This window comes from Cryptomeria japonica, chromosome 5 (genome assembly GCF_030272615.1).
Source record: "Cryptomeria japonica chromosome 5, Sugi_1.0, whole genome shotgun sequence".
Classification (NCBI taxonomy): Eukaryota; Viridiplantae; Streptophyta; class Pinopsida; order Cupressales; family Cupressaceae; genus Cryptomeria; species Cryptomeria japonica.
The window spans coordinates 779,859,752-779,884,024 of NC_081409.1; the positions used below are offsets into that span (position 1 = coordinate 779,859,752).

A 24,273-nucleotide genomic window follows, 5' to 3' on the forward strand; every position below is an offset into this window, starting at 1 on the left:
TCATTTGATTACTATCCACATCTCTCTCTCTCTCTCTCTCTCTCTCTCTCTCTCTCTCTCTCTCTCTCTCTCTCTCTCTCTCATGTTCCTTTTTTATATATCTCTCTACTTCTATATCATCTCTCTTCTCTCCCCCACTTTTTATCTATTTGCATATCTTTATCCCTCTTTATATCTATCTCTATATCTCTTTTACTCACACACACATTCCCTTTTTCTCCCTCCTTATCTTTATATCTATATCTCTCTCACTCACACAAACACACACTCTAGCCTATTTCTCAATCCCTATCTCTATTCCGTCTCACTATCTCTAGATCTTATACACTCCTCTTCCTTCATCTCTCTCACTCTCTATATCCCTCTCTACCTCTCCATACACCACTTCCTATATCTTTATCTATCTATCTCTCTATCTACCCCTCTCTAATTCTCACCCTCTTTCTATCTCTATTTATCTATCTCCTCCTTTTTCTCTCCTTCCATCTCTCCCTCTTTCTCACCCCCTTTATATTTTATGTTATATTTACTCTCTAGATCCTTTCTATCCCTATATCTATCTCTTTCTCTCCCTATATATCCCTTCTCTCCCTCTTTCCATCTTATCTCTCCATATCTCCCCATCACTCCCTCTTCTTTATATCTCTCTATTTCTTCTCTCTGGGTTAGTGTAGGATCATGGGAGGCCAAAAAGTGGCGATGTGAAAAAAATAGCCTTCTCCACTCACCTAAAAACATGAAAATCCATGTTGACTTTTTGCTTGGCCTGGGTGTCAATACACCTTGACATGGTAAACACCGGCTAAGCAAATCAGATATCGGATATCTGATAATATCAAATATCCAATTTTTATTTGTAATTTTAAATTAAAAAATAAATTATATAATATATAATGTAATATAATAATATATTATATATTACATATTATATAATATATAATATATTATTATATTAGATTATATATTATATAATATAATATTAGATTATAAAATATTATATTATACTATATAATATAATAATATAATATATAATATATATAATGTAATAATATATTATTATATTATATAATATTATAGAATACATATAATATAATATGTAATATTATATATGTAATATTATATATATAATATAATATTACATATTATATAATACATATTATATAATATATTATTATATTATATTATATTATATTATATTATATATAATATATTATTATATAATATAATATTATTTTAAAATAATTTAAGTATAAAAATCGAATATCCGATTTTCTGAGACAATATATTTGGACTGTGACAGCCCGTGAGTTATTTTTAACCCACAGGCTGCACGATTTTTGGGAATCCAATATCTAGTTTTTTCGCCCAAAAATTGCTAAAAAATACATTAAAAGGTAAGATTTTTATTGTTTTCAATCATTTTCATTCAATTTTTGTATTTTTTTTAATGTTTATTTGTTTTTTCATTGAAAATATGGTTTTTTTCATGAAAACTAGGTTTTTTAAAATCAAATACAAAATTGTTTAAATTTGTTAACTAAATTCAATTGTTTACATTCAATTAGGTTAAAAATGGGGGATAACAATGAGAACATTGATCAACCACAACCGCAACAACCAAACCCTCATTTGCCAAACCCCTCCTCAATTCAAGATTTAATTGCACAAAAATTTGAATGAATTGAGGGGGATTGCAGATGTATATCGTTGGATCCCTCGCCTAAACCCAATGTTTGATCCTCTCACGTCGATCATAAAGAGTATGGAAACCATGACTAAGGAGCACAATGTCACCCTTTTGTGGAAAGATTCTATGAGGGAACAATATGCAGATGGCTTGTCCTATAAGGAGATCAAGGATCTCGAGATATCCAAAGCTGCTATCGCCTCATTGTTTGTGAATCCCTACATTAGTCAACCCGTAGACCCCCAAAAAACAAAACTTTCTATTAAATGGTGCACAAATGATGGTATTGTGAAAAACTTTTGGGATTGTTGGTGGATGGTTTTCAACAAACCACCCAACAACAATCTTGATGTCCCCTTCTACTTCATAAAAAAATTGTATGCTGAATTTATTTTAGGAAAACATGTGAACTACTTTGACATCCAACCTTTTCAACGTGTGGGTTTAGGTATGCCCCAAAATAGACTTGGGGAAGTCAGAGTAGTCCAGGGGCCATATGTCTCCCTCCTCTTGTTGATCCCCCACCTTCAGTGCAGCATCCAGATATCATTTGTGAGGCGACATCACAGACCATATCGGCTATTCACTCTTTGAGTAGCCTTTTGGTTTCTTAGGCTGGGTCAGTAGCTCAGCCTACTTTTCATGGTAGCAGTGCATCTAGTGGCGCTGACATGTCATCCTCGGATCCACACATTTGCATGCCCCATAGTTGTGTCATGTGTGGGCACGTATGCTTGGGTCTAGTTGGACAACCTGTTGATTCTCCTACAGACAGTGCAAATTATGAGGTGCATGAGATGCACGATGCACTAGATGTTATGACACATATTGGAGGATACCTTGGGGAGTCCTCAGATGCTAGAGGCGAGGAGGCATCATCATCATACATTGATGATGTAGTGGTAAGATTTGTATTTTCACAGTTCATGCTATATTTTAAATGAATATTTATAATTTAGATAATATTAAGTACTAATTTTTATTTACATGGTCTATTTAATAGTTGATGACTGAGGAGGAGTTGACACAGATTAAGGAGGGCACCTTGACGGCCATTTCATTTGGCCTTGATAGCTTGATGGTACATATATTATTGCACCTAGTCGTTTGTATTTTATTGTACATACATGCTCATCATTTATATTGGTATTAATTAGATTATGTAGTAACTTGCATGTATATCTTATTTTACTCTTGTAGGGCACAAGCAACATGAGTACGATTCAGTGTGATTTAGGATCAGGTAGTGCAGTTGGAGACAAGGGAAAGTTGATTGAATGCAAATATGATTGAACGAATAGTTTAAATAACTTATAGTGATTATACACCTCTAGAGATAGATTGATAGTTTCATATACTTGTTGTGTATATGTACATAGAATTCTTGGCTTCACATCCTTGTTGACTACACCCAGTATACCTAAAGATGATGAAGAAGAAGAGATGCCTCGAGTCCATGTGTGTTTATTTTATTTTATGTTTAGTAGATGTAATTTGTTATTATCAGTGACAATTATATGCTAACTTGTATCAATGTCATGTTTGTGAACATATGTAGGTTGTGTATGAAAATATTGAAAACATACCTCCTCTATCGAAGACATACATCAAGAGTCCTACAAAGTCGAAGAGAAAACGTGGAGATGAGGTAAACAAGAATAGTTCAATTATAGTTCATTTTTATGTTAACTTTTCGAATGTGAGTTATATAATATAACTAATCTTAATCATGGTTTGTTTTTTCTTGTGCAGGATCCTTCAGAGCCGAGTAGTGTGGCAAAGAGGATCAATTTTGATGATCCATCACTAGCTTAGGATGTTATAGATAGTTGTGGGATGCTTACATGTCTAGTTGGCATGTATATTTTGTATATGGACACACATTCACGTATATAGACATACACTTGTAATCATTTGACATTTTCATATATACAGAAGTTGATATTTGATCATATAAATTGTTGCTCATTTGTGCATGGTGTTATCATGGAAATATTTAATCTTCATTCCAATAATTAACAATGGTTAATAATGGTTATTTAATGAATAATACAATTCATTTCATTTCATCGTAAGTGTTGTTTGTATAATAAACAATACAATTCATTTAATGAACAATACAATTCATTTAATGAACAATACTTCATATATTTTTCCCCCCCACTCGGTCAAATGCTCGGGGTCATACCCTATCGGCGTCGTCCCTTGAGCACCCTAAGTGCTAAAAATTGTCAAACTTTGATGGGCCCTAACTCAGAATCTGTGGCACCTGCGAATGATTCATTTGAACATACGGGTCCACGAGAGGGGTCCCTACAAAAGTATATCTCGGTTTTTCAAGTTTCCCTATGGTTTTATTAGGGCATCATTTTTTCGATTGGCAAAAACATCGTCAGTCTCATTCAATCGAATGTTGTCATTTGGCCAATTTCTCATTCTGCTCGTCGTGATAACAAACTGTCGGCTTTGACATGTCCAGTTAGGCATTATTACCCTATGCATGCTCCTATTCCCCCCCCCCCCCCACTCGGTCGAACGCTCGGGATCATACCCTACTGACATCGTCCCTTGAGCACCCTAAGTGCTAAAAATTGTCAAACTTTGACGGGCCCTAACTCGAAATCCATGGCACTTGTGAATGATCTATTTGAACCTACAGGTTGACGAGAGGGGTGTTGGAAATATGCCTCGAATTATCCTGACTAGTGTTCGGGTTGATCGGTGTAACTTACCCCGATGGAACCCTCTTCTTGTGATCAGCTATCAGGTGAGCAAGTTGAGTAGATCTGACGGTCGGGCGAAAAGATCCAATGGCTATCGCTAGGTCACGATGGGAACTACTCGTTGGAATATCCCTCATGACATGGCCACTAAGTGATGGGTCCTGGAAAGAGAGCACTCAAGCGAAGTTAACTGGTGGGCAAGTCTAGGATGATTAGACGGTGATCAAGGTTGATCCAACGATGATCGCTAGGTCGCGATGGGAAACTGCTCATTGGAATATTCCTCACGACATGGCAACAAAGTGGTGGGACCAACAAGTGAGTGGGTTAGGCAAGTTAAAGGTCGAGCAGATCGCAGATGATCAGACGATGATCGCAAAAGATCCGACGATGGTCGCTAGGTCGCGATGGGAAATTGCTCATGAGACTTTCCATCATGACCTAGCGACAAAGAAGAATTTTGGGTGGATAGTGAGGTTGTGCTAAGATATCAGAGCAAGGACCCAGAACCAATCAGGGAGTACCACGTGGCAGAGCGTAGAGAGAAAGATCGGACATTCAAGATAGTTGATTGTTTGTCTTCCTGATACCCGATGGAATCGCCTTCGACGATCGGGTTGATGTCTTCTGGACTGAAGACTAGTAGGTGGACACTTGGAATTTTTCTATCGATGTATTTGAATACGAACCGACCTGTCTTCCAGATGAATGTGGGATAATATGTTTTCCACGAATTCAATGAACAACCTGTTACTGGACGGTTATGCTCCAAGGCCGATTGGTTTGGCAGATGGCGGTTGCCAGAGATGTAACCAACGAGTAGATGGGTGCACATAAATACTGTGGTGGTAGCCGAAGAGAAAACAAGGCAAGTTGTAGAAGCTAAGTTGAGATGTCTACATGTTGTGTAAACAGAGTTATGAGAACAGGGTCCATAAAAGAGGATCTGAATACTTTATTGTAACCGTGTTGTTTACTGAATAAAGGGATCTCTTTTTGGTGGTGGGTTTTTTACCCGTAAGGGTTTTCCCACATATATCTGATGTCTTTCTCTGGTGCTATTCTGTCTAGTTAATCTTAATCTTCTGTCTGAGTTTTATCTTAATGTATTGCAAACTGAAATTAAAATACTTCCTTGCTTGCAAATCCCCTTAGAATTGACGTTAAGAGAGCGTTTTCCGTGCACTGCTTTCCTTACAAGTGGTATAAGAGCCATTTAGTTGTATTATCCTTATCGGGTAGGGTTGTTTGGTGTCAATTCTATTTTCAGTGGGAGTCTGGTAGAGTATTTTGTTTGCAGATTGAGATGGCGAACAACTCTAGACGAGTGGAGATTGAGAAGTTCAATGGTTAAAACTTTGATTTGTGGAAACTCAAGATAGAAGATTTTCTAGTTGATCGAGATCTGTGGTTTGTTGTGTCTGGACAAAAACCCTTCAGGCATGAGGCAAGAAGACTGGGATCTTGCAGATAGAAAAGCCAAAGGATGATTTGACTTTGTTTGGTAAACTCTATTCTGTTAAACATTCATGAGGAAAAGACTGCACATTTTTTGTGGAAGAAACTTGGAGATATTTATCAAGGGAAATCTCTGGTAAACAAGTTGTTCCTGAGGAAGAAGTTATATTCCTTGAAGATGGATGAGGGTACATTTGTTGCAGATCATCTGAATGTTTTCAACATGATGGCTGCTCAATTAACCTCCGTAGGAGTCAAGATTGATGACGAGGATCGATGTATGCTTTTGTTGTGTTCTCTGCCTGACACATGGGATCATTTGGTAATGGCCATTGGAAGTACAACAACCACTTTCAAGATGGAAGAAGTGGTTGCTTTGTTGCTGTCAGAAGAAACACGAAGGAAATCTTCTGAGATGGTCAAGGAGGCCCTTGTTGTTCATGGCAAGACAGAGGACAAGAAGTCTAAATCCAAGTCAGAGGAAATTTTTGCTCCTGGAAAGAAGTCCAAAGCGAAGTGCTACAATTATGGACAGGTTGGTCACATTCAGAAGGATTGCAAAGTGAAGAAGAAGAAAGAAAATAAGAGTTCTTCAGATTCTTGGTCCTCATAGAATGAGGATGGAGATGCCTTCTGAACCGCTTTGGCAAGTCAGACATCTATTGATGTCTGGTTCAATCTTCATGAAGAAGATGTTTATCATGATGCGATGTAAGACTTGGTACCATGTTTGGCAGTGATGTATATTCATCACTTGATGGTGGATGATCTTCATGTGACTGAAGATGCTAACATCTTGAGGATTCATAAATCCTTGGTAGAGATGTTGTTTATGTCATATTTTGACATGTTTTCCTTAGTTAGGATGTGTTATATTATGTCTGGGTATACTCTTGAGATGCATTTAGAGTTTTGACATAATATGGTTATGTTCATACAGAGCATGTAATCTCTTTGGAAGAGATGTTTTAGATCATGTTTGTCATGTTTATATTCTTGATTATGCAGTTGGAAGTTTGGCAATGATCTAAGTTTTTTTTCTGTATTTTGAGTACATTGATCATATTGTTCGATACTTCATGATAATGTGATTATGCATTTGGAGGTTGGCATGTGTTGATCAGTTACAGGGTGCTCATAAATACATGGAAACATAGATGGTGCTATCTTTCTCTTGTGGCTAGAGATGTATGTGTTGGAATGATTAATAGGTCCAACTGAGATGCATTCATTTGTTATAACATAGTTGACATTTTAGAGGTGGGTGTAGAAGGGCATGATATAGGGTGCTGTGAAGACTTGCTTGTAGATTCTTTGTTTCCAGTTAGTATTGAGAAAGCTCTTGGTACAAAGATTATTTCACTTCTATGAGATGTTGTAAACGGTTGACATTACCTGTGCAGTGGGAGCTCCTTGGTGTGTATTGCATGTGGAGCTTGAGATTGTGAGTAACAAGTTGTACAGGTTAATGATCTCTTAAGGGTATGTGTAGTTGGATGTGCTAGCACTTGCTGTGGGTGTTATTCTAGCTATGTTTGTAACAAATGTTTGTACATTCGGTTAGTTTTTGGATCATGAGTTTTGTGTGCTCAGGATATAGAGTTATAATTTTCTCAGTGGATAGATTCTATGTATGTCCTGTGGCAGTGTGGCATGGTAGAAGGTGGAAGTATTCATGAAAAACATGAGACTACTTTGCATAGGTGAACATGTTAATTTCTTTTTCCTGATGGTTTCTGATCAACATTGATGGGCTTAGCTTCTACAACTTCCCTTGTTTTCTCTTCGGCTACCACCATAGTATTTATGCACACCCATCTGCTCGTCAGTTACATCTTTGGCAACCACCATCTGCCAAACCAATCGGCCTTGGAACATAATCGTCCAGTAATAACCTGTTCATTCATGAATTCATGGAAAAAATATTATCCCACATTCATGATGTCTTTCTCTAGTGTTATTCAGTCTGATGTCTTTCTCTGGTGCTATTTTGTCTAATGTAACATCAAATATAGGTGCACATGTTAATTTATTTTTCCTAATGTTCAGTTTAGTATGGCCATCTATCAGATCTTGTACGTATATTTGATGTCTTTCTCTGGTGCTATAAGACAACTGCAAAAACATGTCCTGGTTGTACAAGATCTGATAGATGACCATACTCAACTGAACTTTTCATGTCATCATTTGACAAGGATATTGTTTGAGATAAAGGAGTTAGATATTGGGGAACCCACGTATCAACCCACTCACTTGACTCACACTGATCCTAATCACACGAACATAACTCTGACAAAAACAAGCCAACGCTCGTGTCCAAATGGTCCATGTACTTGCATCTGAGCTGAGAAATGAATGCATCTTTGAAGAATCTTTAATTGTTTGACAATTTAATCTATCTCCCACTGTGCCCTCCTCAACCAACCAAAAGAATCTGGTCACTGCTAAATCAAGAGTACCTCCATGTGACAATGCTAAACTAAACCAATCAACAATAGAACGTGAATCAAAGAAATTTGCACTTGAAATCCTCAACAACTCCTTAACTAGAGCTCTCTTCAAACATGCACCTATTCCATCATGCTCCCCCTTCCCATGCCCTACCTCAAAAAAACACCAAATATGAGGTATACACCTCTCTACATGCATTCTACTCAACCAATAAAACATACGGGCATACCATATGATATGTTGATCAATTGCAATATCTTTCTCATGCAAGAACTCAAAACAATTCTCGAAAGAATGTTGCACATACTTTGAGGAGTGTGATCTATCATCACTCATATAAAAATGATACTCCATGATTATCTTTATGTCCTCTTCTGTACTGTCAGGAGCATGTCTATATGTAATGTGAACAAAAATAGCAATCTAGATTGAATTGTAGTACTGAGACTGTACCTCATTATGTGGTTGCAATGTATAGTTCTCTGCAAAACCAACCACCGATACAATAGTGCCTACCAGGAAAGAGTTCTTACACATCCTGAACTGTTGATCCAACCACTGAGACCTATGGTGTGCCTTGCATACTTGTAGAAAATATTTTCCTAAAAATCCAAAATAAAATCAGCAATACTCACTTCTCTTGAGACTAATTCGCATCTAGAACCTTCACCTCCACTCTTCAAAGTATATTTCACTGTCTCATATCTTTTTTTCTCAACATAATTCTTTCCAAACTCGTGTTCGCTGCCCTCATGAAAACATGAAACAAACTTTGACAACCCACCACATTCTGAGCACTTCTCATTCAAACAATCATTTCTATAGAAATAGCATCCATCATCTCTAGGGCATAAAAATAGATCTTGCAAGTCTCTTGATGATCTCGGAAATAGCATTTCACCACACTCCTACAACATCTCATTAGTATGCATCGTAGAATGAATATGACATAAAAGTTTATGGTACATTGAAAACTCCACATGGTACTTGCAACAACAAGTATTACGAATCTTAAGAGGAACACAATAAAATGGCTTCAAAGTTTCAAAGACCCTTTGTGATATTTGCAAAATTGGATGTACTTCACAAAAAAATTGTACAACATTTTTTGGCTTGATTCCAATAAATGTTTGGGATGCAGTGTGTAGTCTCGGTTTCCGATTCTTAATTTCAAAATGTCCTTTACATTGGGTGATACTCTAGAATTAGAGTGCCAAAATTGTTGAATCTCTTCCTTCACATTGTCAGTCAACTTTCTATTAACACGTGGAAGCCTCCCACCAAAATCCCATGTATCTTGTTGAAGTGGATCATCAAGTCTTTGTCTTCGTGCAAGTGCTCTATCCAAAGTTTTATGGTTTATGTTAAAATCAACACAAGTTTGTCTCATTTGATGAGCCTTCCTCAATTGATGGCTTACTAAGGAGGTTGTAATCACTCTTCGAGCGACTCTCTTATCTCTTTCTTTGGTATTCTTTCCAATAGAATTGAAAGCGTCAAATAGCTTTTTGGCAATTATAGAATTTCTCTCCATCTTCTTGTTCATACGAATCTTCAATTTGTTTAGCAATGGTCTCATCTTTATCATCTTTAGCAATTGAACAAAGAGTTGGCATTTCTCGATCAATGTCTTATTGCTAAAATTTTGGTTGAAAAGTTGTGTAGTCCACAACCGAACGGTTCTTGTTGACCTTCTTGCCTTCAAGATTTGCAATGATGTTCTCATCAATTTCAAGTAACCATTTTGGGGTTCTTGAAGGTCTTGGATTTGGAATTTGTCTTTCATCCATGAGAGGGTCTTCATTTCTAAAGTAATTAGGTGTTACATATTGTTCACTTGGTTGAGCAATTCCACCTTCAATGTCAAATTTTTTCACATTTTCACCTCCAATGTCAAAATTTTCCACATGTTGAGCATTTTCATTATCACTTTCAACATTTTCAAAATTTTCACTTTTAAATTCTACGTTTTCATTTTCAATTTAACTTGTGCCACATTTTCAAATTCAATTTCCTCTTCACTTGAAGTAACATTAGCAATATTTAACATACCTTGTCTCCTCCTCCTATGACCTTCTCTATCTCTTTCTCTATACACTTCAATTTGGTCATTTGAAAGTTTTCTTTTGCGTTTAGACTTCCAATGACTACTACCCCCCATTTACCTCCACAAAGATGCTCCTAAATGATTGACAATGTAAGATTTGACTTTAAGAATCTCTTAAAAAAACAAATTTGTCTCAACCTGTTTGAAAACCCATGATCGTCAATAGAAAACAGAATATGCCGACTGTAGGCCGTTGGAATCCACAAAATGGCCCACAAAGCTCTTTTTTATTTACAAAAATTGGATATCCGATTTTAATGTATAAATTTGTCGTCCCAAATTTTTTTCCTATTGTCGCCTATTTTTTTTTACTGTTGCCACATTAATGGCAATGACAGAAATCAGATATCCAATAAAATCCGATATCTAATTTTATTACTCATATTTTAGAGAGAGAGAGAGAGATTAGGGGAGAGATAGAGAGAGAGAGAGAGAGAGAGAGAGAGAGAGAGATTAGGGGAGAGGGGGAGAGAGAGAGAGACACCATAGGACATCATAGGACCCATAACGACCCAATATGGTGTCATAAGAGGTCGTATGTTGTCCTTAGGGGTCATAATGTGTCCTACGACCCCTTAGGACACCATATGACCCCTAACGACATAATTTGGTGTTTTAAGGGGTCGTAGGACACAATATGACCCTTATGGACACCATAGGACCCATAAAAACCTAATATGGTGTTATAAGAGGTTGTATGTTGTCCTTAGGGGTCATATGGTGTCCCTTGACCCCTTAAGACACCATATGACCCATACCAACACAATTTGGTGTCTTAAGGGTTCATATAGTGTCCTAAGGGGTCTTCAGACACAATATGACCCCTGAGGACACCATATGACCCCTTAAGACACCAAATTGTGTCGTTAGGGGTCATATGGTGTCCTAAGGGGTCGCAGGACACAATATGACCCCTTAGGACACTATAGGACCCATAACAACTCAATATGGTGTCATAAGGGGTCGTATGTTGTCCTTAGGGGTCATATTGTGTCCTACGACCCTTTAGGACACCAAAGGACCCATAACGACCCAATATGGTGTCATAAGGGGTCGTATGTTGTTCTTAGGGGTCATATGGTGTCCCATGGGGACACCCCTTAGGACACAATATGACCCATAACGACACAATTTGGTGTCTTAAGGGGTTATATGGTGTCCTAAAGGGTGGTAGGACACTATATGACCCCTTAGGACACCATATGACCCCTAACGACACCATATAGTGTCATAAGGAGTTGTATGTTGTCCTTAGGGGTCATATGGTGTCCCATGATCCCTTAGGACACCAAATAACCTATAAAGACACAATTTGGTGTCTTAAGGGGTCATATGGTGTCCTAAGGGGTCATAGAACACAATATGACCCCTTAGGACACCATATGACCCCTTAAGACACCAAATTGTGTCGTTAGGGGTCATATGGTGTCCTAAGGGGTCGTAGGACACAATATGACCCCTTAGGACATCATATGACCCATAACAACACAATTTGGTGTCTTAAGGGGTCATACGACCCCTTAGGACACCATATGACCCCTAACGACACAATTTGGTGTCTTAAGGGGTCATATGGTGTCTTAAGGGGTCGTAGGACACAATATAACCCCTATGGACACCATAGTACCCATAATGACCCAATATGGTGTCATAAGAGGTCGTATATTGTCCTTAGGGGTCATATTGTGTCCTTTGACCCCTTAGGACACCATATGACCCCTAACGACACAATTTGGTGTCTTAAGGGGTCATATGGTGTCCTAAGGGGTCGTAGGACACAATATGACCCCTTAGGACACCATATGACCCCTAACGACACCATATGGTGTCATAAGGGGTCATACGACCCATAACGACACTGTATAGAGTTGTAAAGGGTCATATTGTGTCCTAAGGGGTCATATGTTGTCTTAAAGGAGTCATATGACACAATATGACCCCTTAAAATACAATATGACCCATAACAACATAATTTGGTGTCTTAAGGGGTTATATGGTGTCCTAAGGGGTTGTAGGACACAATATGACCCATTAGGACACCATAGGACCCATAATTTCCCTCTCCCTCTCGCCTAATCTCTCTATCTCTCTCTCCCTTCCCTCTCCCCATCTCTCTCTTCCTTCACCCTCCCCATCTCTCTCTCTCTCTCTCTATATATATATATATATCCCCCCCTCTCTCTCTCTCTCCCTTCCCTCTCCCCATCTCTCTCTCCCTTCACCCTCCCCATCTCTCTATCTTTCTCTCTCTCTATATATATATCCCCCCCTCTCTCTCTCTCTCTCCCTCTCTCTCTCTCTCTCCCCCCTAATCTCTTTATCTCTCTCTCCCTTCCCCCCTCTCTCTCCCTTCCCCTTCCCCCCTCTCCCTCGCCCCTCTCTCTCTCTCTCTCTCTCTCTCTCTCTCTCTCTCTCTCTCTCTCTCTCTCTCTCTCTCTCTCTCTCTCTCTCTCTCTCTCTCTCTCTCCCCCCCCCCACTTCCCCCTCTCCCTCTTCCTCTCCCTAATATCATATACTAATTTATTTATAAATTAATATATTAAAATATTATATATTAATATATTAATAAATGATAGATTAATTATGTGCAAATTTAGTTAGTGAATTTACTTATTGAAATCGGATATCCGATTTTTCGATTTTTGATGTACAATTTTCAAATTTCAAATTTTGGCTCAGGAATGCTTTGGGATTTGGCTTGGAAGTGACAAGTCTTGAAAGTCAATTGAAAAAACATGTTTTTCAATATTCCTTGATTTTCCAGACTTTACACTGGTGGTTGACGACTTTTTTTGTAGCCAAAATTGATATTTTTAAGGACGTTCTCAGCTTTCCAACAATATAAGGCTTGTCTTATTTTGACTTTAATAAATAATTATTGTTTATCTTCTAATTGAATTTTGACAATAGTCCTAACATAGGAAAAATTAAAAAAAATTAAATTTCATAAGGTTTTGACCAATTTAAGGTGGTCAGACTTAGGAGTTTCTAAATTTTTGAAAAGCTATAGTAAAAAATCCATAATAATTATTTACTTTATAAAAAAATATAAAAAAATATGTGTCACATCCAGACATGAGTCTAATACTTATATTATAAATATTATAAAAAAATATTATGATTTGATTGTGATCAGGGTGGTCAGACATACGTCTACTTCTTATCTTTTTCTTGAAATTTTAGTACCATTGCATTGAAATTTGAAATTTTCATCAAATAGGATTTAAAAAAAACAAAAAAAACTAGTAGCTTAGAAACTACATTCAATTTTCTATAGATTCTCTTCTTACATATTTTAAAAATAACGTTCACAAGTTATTCAAATTTTCATGTCAAGTTGCATAACTCTAATTTTCTAAAATTTCATTGCCACTTAAGGGTCTATTTTGGCACACCATGATCCTGCACATACCCCTCTCTGATGTATATACACACACTCCATGTTTCTCCCCCCTCTCTCTATATCTCTCACACACTCCATGTTTCTCCCCCCTCTCTCTATATCTCTATCTCTCTCCCCCCCTCTCTCTATATCTCTATCTCTCTATCTTTCCCCATATTTATCTCTCTCCCTCTCTCTAAAGTCTAAACCTTTCTCTCTATTACTTGTCTTTGTTAGCTCCTTTCTCTCACTCTTGTTGCCTCCTCTCTCTCTCTCATTCACTCCATATCTCTTGCACAATATATCATTTTTTATATTTCTCTCCATCTCTCTCTAGCTAGTATGTCTATATCTTTCTATACACATATCTCTATCTCTCTCCTTGTCCCTCTCTATCTATCTATATTTTCCTCTATCTATACTAATACCCCCTTGCCATCTCTTTCTAGGTCATCCCTCTCTTTATCTTACCCTCCTCTCTATTTCTCTCCATCTCTCCCTCCCCCATTCCCTCCCTATCCTCCTATCTATCTCTTTATCTCTACCTCTCTCTCCCTTTTTCTTCCTATATATCTCTATATCTCTCTCTTTCTCTTCCAATATATATCTATATCCCCTATTTCTCTCACCCTCTCACCCTCTCTCCATCTCTATTTGTCTATTTATTTATCTCTCTCCCTCTTACCCTCTCTCTATATCTCTAACTCTAGCTCTGTCTCACCATCTATATATCTCTCTCATCTCTCCCTCTTCCTATATATATATATATATATCTTCCTCTTTATCTCCCCCTCTCTATCCCCTCTTCTTCTTTCTTTATCTCTCCCTCTCCCTCACTCCATCTTTTTTTCTGTCCTATTTTTCTCTATCTTCATCTTTACCTCTATCTTCATCCCTCCCCCTAATCTCTAGACATGCCTCCTCCTATCCATCCATCTCTCACTCATTCTCCCCAATTTTAGACCTCTATATCCATATCTCTTTTCCTCCCTCTCTCTCTCTATATATCTCTTCCTATAACTTCTTTCATCTATCCCTCTATCTACATCTCTCTCTACCACTATATGTCTCCCTCTATCTATATATCACTTCCTATCTCTATCTTTATCTCTCTCCAACAATTTATTTTTCTCTTCCATATCTATATATCCCCCCCCTCTCCCTCTCTCTCATATCTCCCTCCTTCTCTCCATTTTCCTCTCCATAAATTCTCCATCTCTATCTTTGACTCCATCAATATCTTCATCTTATTCTCTATCTCTATATCTATCTCTTAACCCATGTCTCTTTCACTCTTACCCCTCTCTATATACCTCTTTCTAGCCCTATCTCAACCTCTTTCTCATGCTCACCCATTGCAAACATAACATGAGCCTGTTGCTAATAAAAATTTATTATCTTCTCAATTCAAAGGTTTCGTTTCACTTATGATTGAGTCCTTGTAAGTGGATGCATAGTTATTTTTAAACTGTCACCTCTCAATTAAGTCCTTTGTTGCACAAACAACATCATGGCCACAAATTGATCTTATTAACTACATGCCAATTGATCTTCCACACCTCTTTAGCATACCCATTGTAGACCAAAGTGCAATTGCTAGTTTATATTATTTTATTAAAATAAGAGTTGTAATTAATATTACATAAATATAATTATTCTAATATAATTTTAAAATAACAATGATTCAAAACTATCATGATTAAAAATTAAAACAAATATTTTTATTACAATTCAAAATTATAATAATTAAAATTTAAAACAAATATTTTTGTTACAATACTATGACGACAAGTACTAGCTAATATATATATATATAGCTTTAAAATAGGTTTTACAATATTACTAATCAAAATATAATATAAAATTAAAAAAAATAATTGAAAAAAATTATAATAATTTTTAAATGGAATATTTATTTAAAAATATAAAAATTAGATTTTATAATTTTAAAATGCAAATAATTTTTTTTTAAAAAAGAACAATTTGTATTATTTAAATTCAAATTTACTTTGAAATTGGTTTTACAATATTATCATATTAAAAAAAAATTACTCAACAAAATATAATATAAAATTAAAAATAATAATTGAAAAAAAAAACATAATAATTATTTTGTTAAAACTATTATTAGCTTGATAATTGAAAGAAAACTTATAATACTTATTTAATTTGATGTCCTCATTAGTGTGAATGAAATTAAATTAATAGAAATTGCCTTTAGAAAACTAATTTTGTTGAACTTCAAAACTATACTATCTAATTTAATTGGAACATGCATAGAGAAATTATCTTTAATTTTTAGATATTTTTAAAATTATATCTTTAATTCATGTTAAATTTTATGTTTCATGGCTTTCTTTATCAAGTGCCACATAGTGGCGAGTACTTGCCATCATTATATTGTAATAAAAATATTTGCTATGTTTTTTATTAATTATTATAATTTTGAATCATTGTTATTTTAAAATTATATAGGCAATAGTATTGCATTCACTTTAATCGATTATTTGACCAATCAAAAGTGATTATTATTTTTGTTTTCAAAATAAAATTCATTTTTATAAAGTTGAGATTTATATTTTTAAAATAGAAATTATTTATCTACACTATGATTGGATGAAAAAAATGGTGTTATAGGAGAAAATCTATAGGAATGATAGATTTTATAGGTTTTTAAAAAGATTTTTTTTAGATTTAAAAATAAATGTCTATTTTAAATAGCTTTTTTCAAAATTTTATTGATAATCTTGTCAATAGAGTGTTTTTTCTATGAAAAAATAAACCCAATTATTGTATATTTTATAATTATAATTTTGTATAATTTTTCTGAAAAACATTCTATTTATCATAATTTTATTTTTAATCATTTTAATATATACAATATATTTTTATAGCATTTAATAAAAAATTTAAATATTTTTCATTTAGTTAAAAAAATACCTATTTTCACTCTATCGTTTATTTATATTATATAATTTTATGATTATTAATAGTTTTTTATAAGATCAATTATAATCAATATTATATAAATATAATTAAAAATAATAATTAGAAATTAAGTTTAAGATTGATTTTGATTGGTTAAATTTGTAACATTTGTATTAATAATAATAAAGGTTACATAAATTATTACAAAATTGGCGTAGTCATTTCATATATCTCCTTACCCAAATAAGATGCTCTAAAGAGCATACATCACATACTAAGAGTTTATATTGTCCTACCAACCAAAACCTTGTCTACCTACCCCCAAAGCCATTCAAAACATATTCTAGTTACTTAAACACATTAAAAAACCATAACATTATCCCTTCCCAAACAAAAACAACCAACATAATGCCTTACTAGTTCAAATTTTCACCCTTTGGATTTCCTCTACTGACACACCGATCTTCCTTTCTAAAGAACAGTTTCTTTTTGTTGTTGTTGTTCTTCTCCTCTACCTCCTGATCCTGCAAAGATACTTCTCTATTTCTGAGGTTTTCTTTTATGAGTCTCGAGCCATCTTGTCCTTCATCTCTACATGCTTCTCTATCATCATCAGCTCCCCACACCAAAAATGGTCTCAGTGGGGGTTCAAATTCAGTAGCGTGAACCCTTTCTCCACCCTTGGTGATGAAGCCTTCCCCAGATCTAGCCATCACTAAGAAGGTATTCAAACCCTCCTTCCGTTCCTCCCTCATACATTCTCTCATGACCCATTTGGCATCTTACTTGGTGTCCAACTCCAAACACCAGGCTAGAAAGATAGAAGACACATCTACATTAGTTCAAAATCTGAAAGTACACTTCATGTAAGCTTCCCCTAAAAAAACATATCCACCATGCATAAGAATTAAGGATCCTTTATTTTAAATATGTTATGCATTCTTTCCTCTGTTACCACTCCCTTGAACACAACATGTTGTTTCACCATTCAAAGGAAAAAATTGACCTCCATCTCACTTTCACTATTCTATATTCTTCAGTCTCCCCTGCTTGATCTCAAATCGACTACAAACATTTAATCAACATCAATGCATTTACAGAGGGGTGTGTGATCAGAAATAAGTCAAAGTATTCAATAAAATGAAATATTTAATATTTAATCAATTTTTGTCTTTATATAAATGTAATAACCTTTCAATACTGGATTGTCTTTTCGACTTCTGATGAGGACATAAATGTAGTGGTTGTTTAGCTTCTTTGAAAGCTTATAAATAAGCTCAATTCAAATCTAATTGCAAGGAGTTGGAGAGTTATAGAGTTACAGAGTTATAGGCATACGCTCCTTCACAAGATTGCCTAAATTGTACAGCTGGGCATACAACTCTCTTTTACAGAGTTTGCCCAAATTGGATAGATTCCAGGCATACAACTCTCTTTTACAAAGTTTGCCCAAATTGGAGATTCCAGGCATACAACTCTCTTTTACAGAGTTTGCCCCAATGGGATGGATTCCGGGCATACAACTCTCTTTCACAGAGTTTGCCAAAAATTGTATGGTTCTTACATGTTTTCAATGAAATAATTTTTTTATATGATTTATTATTTGTTTACAATACCACAAATTTTGCTTTGGGTATTGTCCTCTGAATTGACAAAATAATTCAGATCAATGGTATTAGAGACATTTTCGATTGCTAGAGGTGCATCTACAAGAGATCTATTTTATGTTGATAAATATTATGGTTGGTGTTCCAATATTCTCAAGGAGAGAAAATTATTGCCATGCGTTGTTTCAGTGTGTGGCCTTTGTGATTGGATTATATGCATCATATATTTCTTGGTTGGTTCATAGATGACCCTAAGGAGCCGCTGCCCATACCTCTAAGTCGATTCACCTCCTCTCTTCTCTTTTTGTCCTATCATTTCATGACATTTCAGATTCTTTACAGATTTGAACCATGCAAATGGAAACCGACAAGTTAGCTTTCATAGAGGAGTCAAACGATTAGCCTTCTCTTATGTTGAGTGAAAGATTCGTGGGTGGAGAGACTAAAATGTTGGTTTGCAGCCAAGGCGTTACTTTTGCAGAGCTTTTCATGAAAATGATAGAGATCTGAAGTTCAATCTTCACACTAATGTTCTAGCTGTTAGCCAGGGATCTGGAGACCTTGATTTTCATTAAACCCAACAAAAACTTATTAGTGAAATATGAGAGGCTAGAGGTGATAGTGTGGTTATTTCTTCAAGCGACCTTTTGGTAGAATGGCTAGTGACATGGATCATAGTTGTGAGTAGAGGACTATCTCCACGTCGCATATGTCTCAAGAGGTGCCTTGATAAAAAAATTAAAAAAAAAAAATCACATTTCACAAGTTCGTGATCTTCTGTTCAACTTCCACAGAGAAGGCTTTTGTCACCCACTCTTATATTCGATTTGTACCTGATATACTCTTTTTTTTCACAAAACTGTTATCATGGCTGGGAAATATTCACTGTTGCAATTTATCAGTCTAGTCAACAATGCACTGCACATGCGCAAAGATGAATTTTAGGATATAAATTTGGGTTCAATTGCATTAGAAGACTACAACGTTTCCTATGGCCTTACAATCAGATGCAGGAATTTGCAGTCAAGAAGGTGGGAATTGAGAGTGAAGAGTTTGAGATCAACTTGGACAAGACCCACGAAGTACCAAACAACAATGCAATCAAAATTTTATTTGGAAGATGATCGAGCAATGGGGCCCATTGTCTTTCAAGATGGGACGAATGATCAGAAATAAGTCAGAGTATTCAATAAAATGAAATATTTAATATTTAATCAATTTTTGTCTGTATATAAATGTAATAACCTTTCAATACTGGATTGTCTTTTCGACTTCTGATGAGGACATAAATGTAGTGGTTGTTCAGCTTCTTTGAAAGCTTATAAATAAGCTCGATTCGAATCTAATGGCAAGGAGTTGGAGAGTTATAGAGTTACAGAGTTATAGGCATACGTTCCTTCACAAGATTGCCTAAATTGTACATCTGGGCATACAACTCTCTTTTACAGAGTTTGCCCAAATTGGATAGATTCCAGGCATACAACTCTCTTTTACAGAGTTTGCCCAAATTGGAGATTCCAGGCATACAACTCTCTTTTACAAAGTTTGCCCCAATGGGATAGATTCAAGGGCACACAACTCTCTTTCACAGAGTTTGCCAAAAATTGTATGGTTTACATATTTTCAATGAAATGAAATTTTATATGATTTGTTATGTGTTTACAATACCACAAATTTTGCTTTGGGTATTGTCCTCTGAATTGACAAAATAATTCAGATCAGTGCGACACTTGCCTTGGGAGCTTTGCATCTTAGTGGCAATGAATGTTGCCATTGCTAGCTTCAAGTTGAAAAGCTTCATCGTTATCTATGAGGGTGGTGTACTCACCCTATTGTGGTAGCAACATAGTCATATCAGTAAGCATGCTGGTACATTGACTCCTTTCCTACATTGCTTTGTCGACATCATCTACATCAATTTTAAATGGAACCAATTCCATGTCATCCCACCAAGATATTTGATCGTAGACACTCAAACCACATCCCAATTTGAGGCCTTGTTTGCCATCATATTGCCTTCTTGCTTAATGTGAGAAATTTTGAAGTCTTGAAAACCATGAAGCTGCCTCATAATAAGCTTGATGAATTTATTGATTTTCCAAGTTTGGGCCTTTCCCGAAGCAATTGCATTAACTATTATCCGAGAATCTCCTTCCAAGTGAAGTTTTGAAATTGAAAGTAGACTAGCTAACTTGATTGCTAGAAGTGTTTCTTGTGCTTCAACTTCATTATTCATGCCATCCTTAGCTTTTGCGTACCAATTGCTAAAATGACACCATACTCATTTCTTGCTACACATCCAATCCCCAAGACCCCATGATTACCTTTAATCAAAATTTATTTTGATCCATCGTTGATCCAGTTTTTGCCACTTCACTACTCCTTGAGTCTTTGAATTAGGATAAACTCTAAGAGGTCCATTAACACACCAATTTTATTATTATAATTATAATTATATAGACTTTTTACATAAATTAAGATTGTATTCATATTTTCACTAATGTTTATGTTATATTATAATTATTAATATTATTTTATTGAAGTGATACTTGTAATTAATATTGCAAATATAATTTTAAAATAACAATAATTAAAAATTACAAATAATATTTTTATTACAATACTATGAAAACAAGTACCTACTCACCACCACTTGTTTATGTGATAGCAGCCCTCTAAATTTTGATTATATTTTTTAAAAAGATCTATAATATAGAGTCATGACATGACCAACGACAAAATCAAGGTTCACGTTGAATGCAAAGTGGCACCTCTTATGTCGCCAGTGCTGATCATATCAAGATGGATCCAATCACCGGAAAAAAAAGCCCACCAATTTCCACTGACAAATCAGTTTTTGGCACTTTTTCATTCAAAAATCCGGCAAACTACGTTAGCTATGGGATGTAAATTGCCACGTATGAACATACTTCACTATATACAATCTGAAAACCAACTGCAATGCTGCGTTTTTTGGGTACTTTCTGCGAGAAATTGTAGACCTTTGTACTATGTCAGGCGAGGTGCAAGAACTAGATCTAAACGAAAAGAAATATAACTAGAGATCTTTTGCTTTATAAACTGCAAGAAAAACATTTCAGGAAATGTAAATAAAGCATTAATAGTTGGAAACTTCCGATTCGTCCTATATTCGCTGCATATTGCCAATGATCTGTCGCAGTATGTAAAAGCACACAGAGTTCAATGAAGATCTTAAGGACCCACCTGGCTCTTTCGTTGGATCTGTAAATCCTAGTTGGAAATAAGGCCTTGCTTTCGCCAGATGTACTATATTAAGCTGTAGCTACTGGATCTGTAGAATTTTTGCTTCAAGATGTAAATTATACATAACCGAGAATTTCAATTGTTGTCTTCTTACAAGATTTTTTAATTATTTTTGGAAAGAAAAAAATTGAGAGGGTTTGACTGGGGTTTGAAGGAAGAGGAGAAAATATATTTGTGGATCACTGATGGCTGTCTCTATTGATCCTGAGGCAAGTCCTGTGTTCGGGTGAGTGCAATTTATTGCTGCATTTGAACTATGCTGAAAATATGTTATTCACGGTTTGCATTTTGCTCCCACAAGTTTAAAAGTTAATTCTGAATGATTTTCACAACTCAAAATTGATTGATAAACTTTATTTCATAATTTCTTTTAGTTAATGAATTCCTCGTTTGGGGCAACCCTCAGCTTAGATGCCACGATTGAGGAAGTGTCTCTGGACTTACACCTGGTATGGCCTGTTGCATACGCCACTGATAGATTATATATCATAAGTTTTTTTAGCTCATGAATTCCTCCTATGTGAGGTAACAATGAGCTAAGATGCCACGATTGAGGTTATCTCATGCATTGAAGTGTCTGGACTTGCACATGGTATCGTAGGCTCATTTCATTCGACTCAAGCTTATCACATTTAAATAATCTTTCAATTAATTTCATAGTTTATCTGGACTTGCACCTAGTATTATTTGTTTGGTACGTTGGACCCAGAGCCAGGTGTTGTATTTTAGATTTACCCAATTTCAATACTTAAAAACGTCTCTTATTTATTAGCGCCAATGTTTACCAGTTAAACTCATCCTATTTGACTTAAGCACATCCCATTCAACTGATCTTTCATCTAATTTCATTACCCGAGTATAGTAATTTCTGCTTGTTGCATGAACTGCTTGCACCTTTGAATTTTGCAGAAATAAGTGCCTGAGTAAATGAACTCTTTTACTGTTCAGATTTTTGATATTATTTTCACAGGTTTTCATTTTAAAAAATATGTAACTGGAAACAATCGTGTCCTATGATGCATCAGCTATTTATCGTCAGCATATATATGTCTGAATTTTTTGGCAAACATAGTTTTCTTTTCCCCTTTGGCTGATATTTTACTAAAGCTCAAAAATTAGTTTCTAATAAATGTCAAATTTTCACAACAATTTATCTACCAAAATTTGGTTCTTGAAATCAGTTATTCAGGAGCTTCTCCATTTTGTAAAAATGTAATAGGACTATATTTATTAGCTTACCATATATAATGGAATTAAAAATATTTCTCATTTATTCTTTACTTGCATAAATATTTCCCTTGAACTTTTACTTGTTTGCAATATAACGATTTGATGCCCTCTGTATCATATTGTAGTAATTCAACTAGTGTAAATACTTGTCTGTTGCATAATGGTAAGTACGACAGGATTTGTCCCATTTTTTGAAGGACAGCACCTTAATGGTGTATTTCTGTTATACATGTTGTCACATGATTCCTGCATCTATATATGTTTTGCAATTATAGCTGTGCAAGACAAATACATCTGTTTAGTGTGGGAATAAAAGTTCCTAAATTACAACTGATATTGTTTCTTTCTCTTCTATTATTTACATTGCACTGTAATTTGTTGACCACAAGTGCATGTTGTCTACTGTGGTTTGTGCCATAATAAAGTAGGAGGACGTGTTATTCTCCACATATCTCCTGGGATCCAAATTATTTCTCTCACAACAAAGCAGGTTTCAGGATGCACGAGATTCCTACTTATGACCCTTATTCTACCTTCTTAAATATCTACACTGTATCAGACTGCAGCTGACTGCATTTCTGAATTTACTTGATCCTATTCATTAAATGGTGAGGTTTCATTTGAAAGGTAGAAAGAGAAACTAGCACCATGTTATATTGATTTTGCATCTAATCACTTCTTAGGCAGAAGCTTTAATCTCACGTAGACCAATATTTGGTGGACAGAACCTGCTTAATGTATAAGTTACCCTTGATATTCCCGAGTTTGAAAACAAGATTCATGGTGATATCTGAGAACCTAGATTCAACAACCCATGTCATACTTCTCCATGAACCATTCTAATAGCAAAAATAAAATGATATCTGCAATGCTAAAGCTTTTGTTGACCACAATGGGTGGAAGCTGTAATGCCAAATGAGTCAAGATTGTGAACCAGTTTGTAAAAGCTTTTTGTTTTAAGTTCCTGCTTTGTTTAATATTTTGATAATGACGAATACTAAGAAGTCATGGCCAGCCGTTCTAAGATTATATAAATGAATATGGTGCTATGATGCTAAGCATGATAAAATACTCAACATTTGTAGTGGCCCCTAGCTTTATATTTAAATAGTATTATGATTTTTGACAATTAACGCTTTCAGAGACACCTGTAGATATGGTGTCAAAATTGAGAAGTTCCATGTTAAAGATGACAAACATAACCTTGAAAAGAAACATAATAACTCATCTGACATAAAATCTGACTCTGGGAAGCAATCTTATCATAACAACTTGAACTCACATCGATATGTTTACTCTTTATCTATGATACCATACATGCATTGACCTGACATGGAGTGATAGTGCAAGCCTAGCAAGTTGAGTGACTTTCATAAGTCCTTTAAACATTTGAAAGAAGAATATCAAGCTAGATA

General features: G+C 35.3%; 1 protein-coding gene across 1 annotated transcript in view; it reads left to right on the forward strand.

Annotated features, from left to right (window-relative positions):
* Positions 1-21,185: 21,185 nt before the first annotated feature.
* The window catches only part of LOC131062471 (UDP-galactose/UDP-glucose transporter 7), a 58,840-nt gene continuing 55,752 nt past the window's right edge, over positions 21,186-24,273 (forward strand). The window contains exon 1 of the mRNA XM_057996132.2: positions 21,186-21,854. Coding sequence (XP_057852115.1) covers positions 21,814-21,854 — 41 coding nt within the window. The 5' untranslated portion in view covers positions 21,186-21,813. The remainder of the gene's footprint in view (positions 21,855-24,273) is intronic.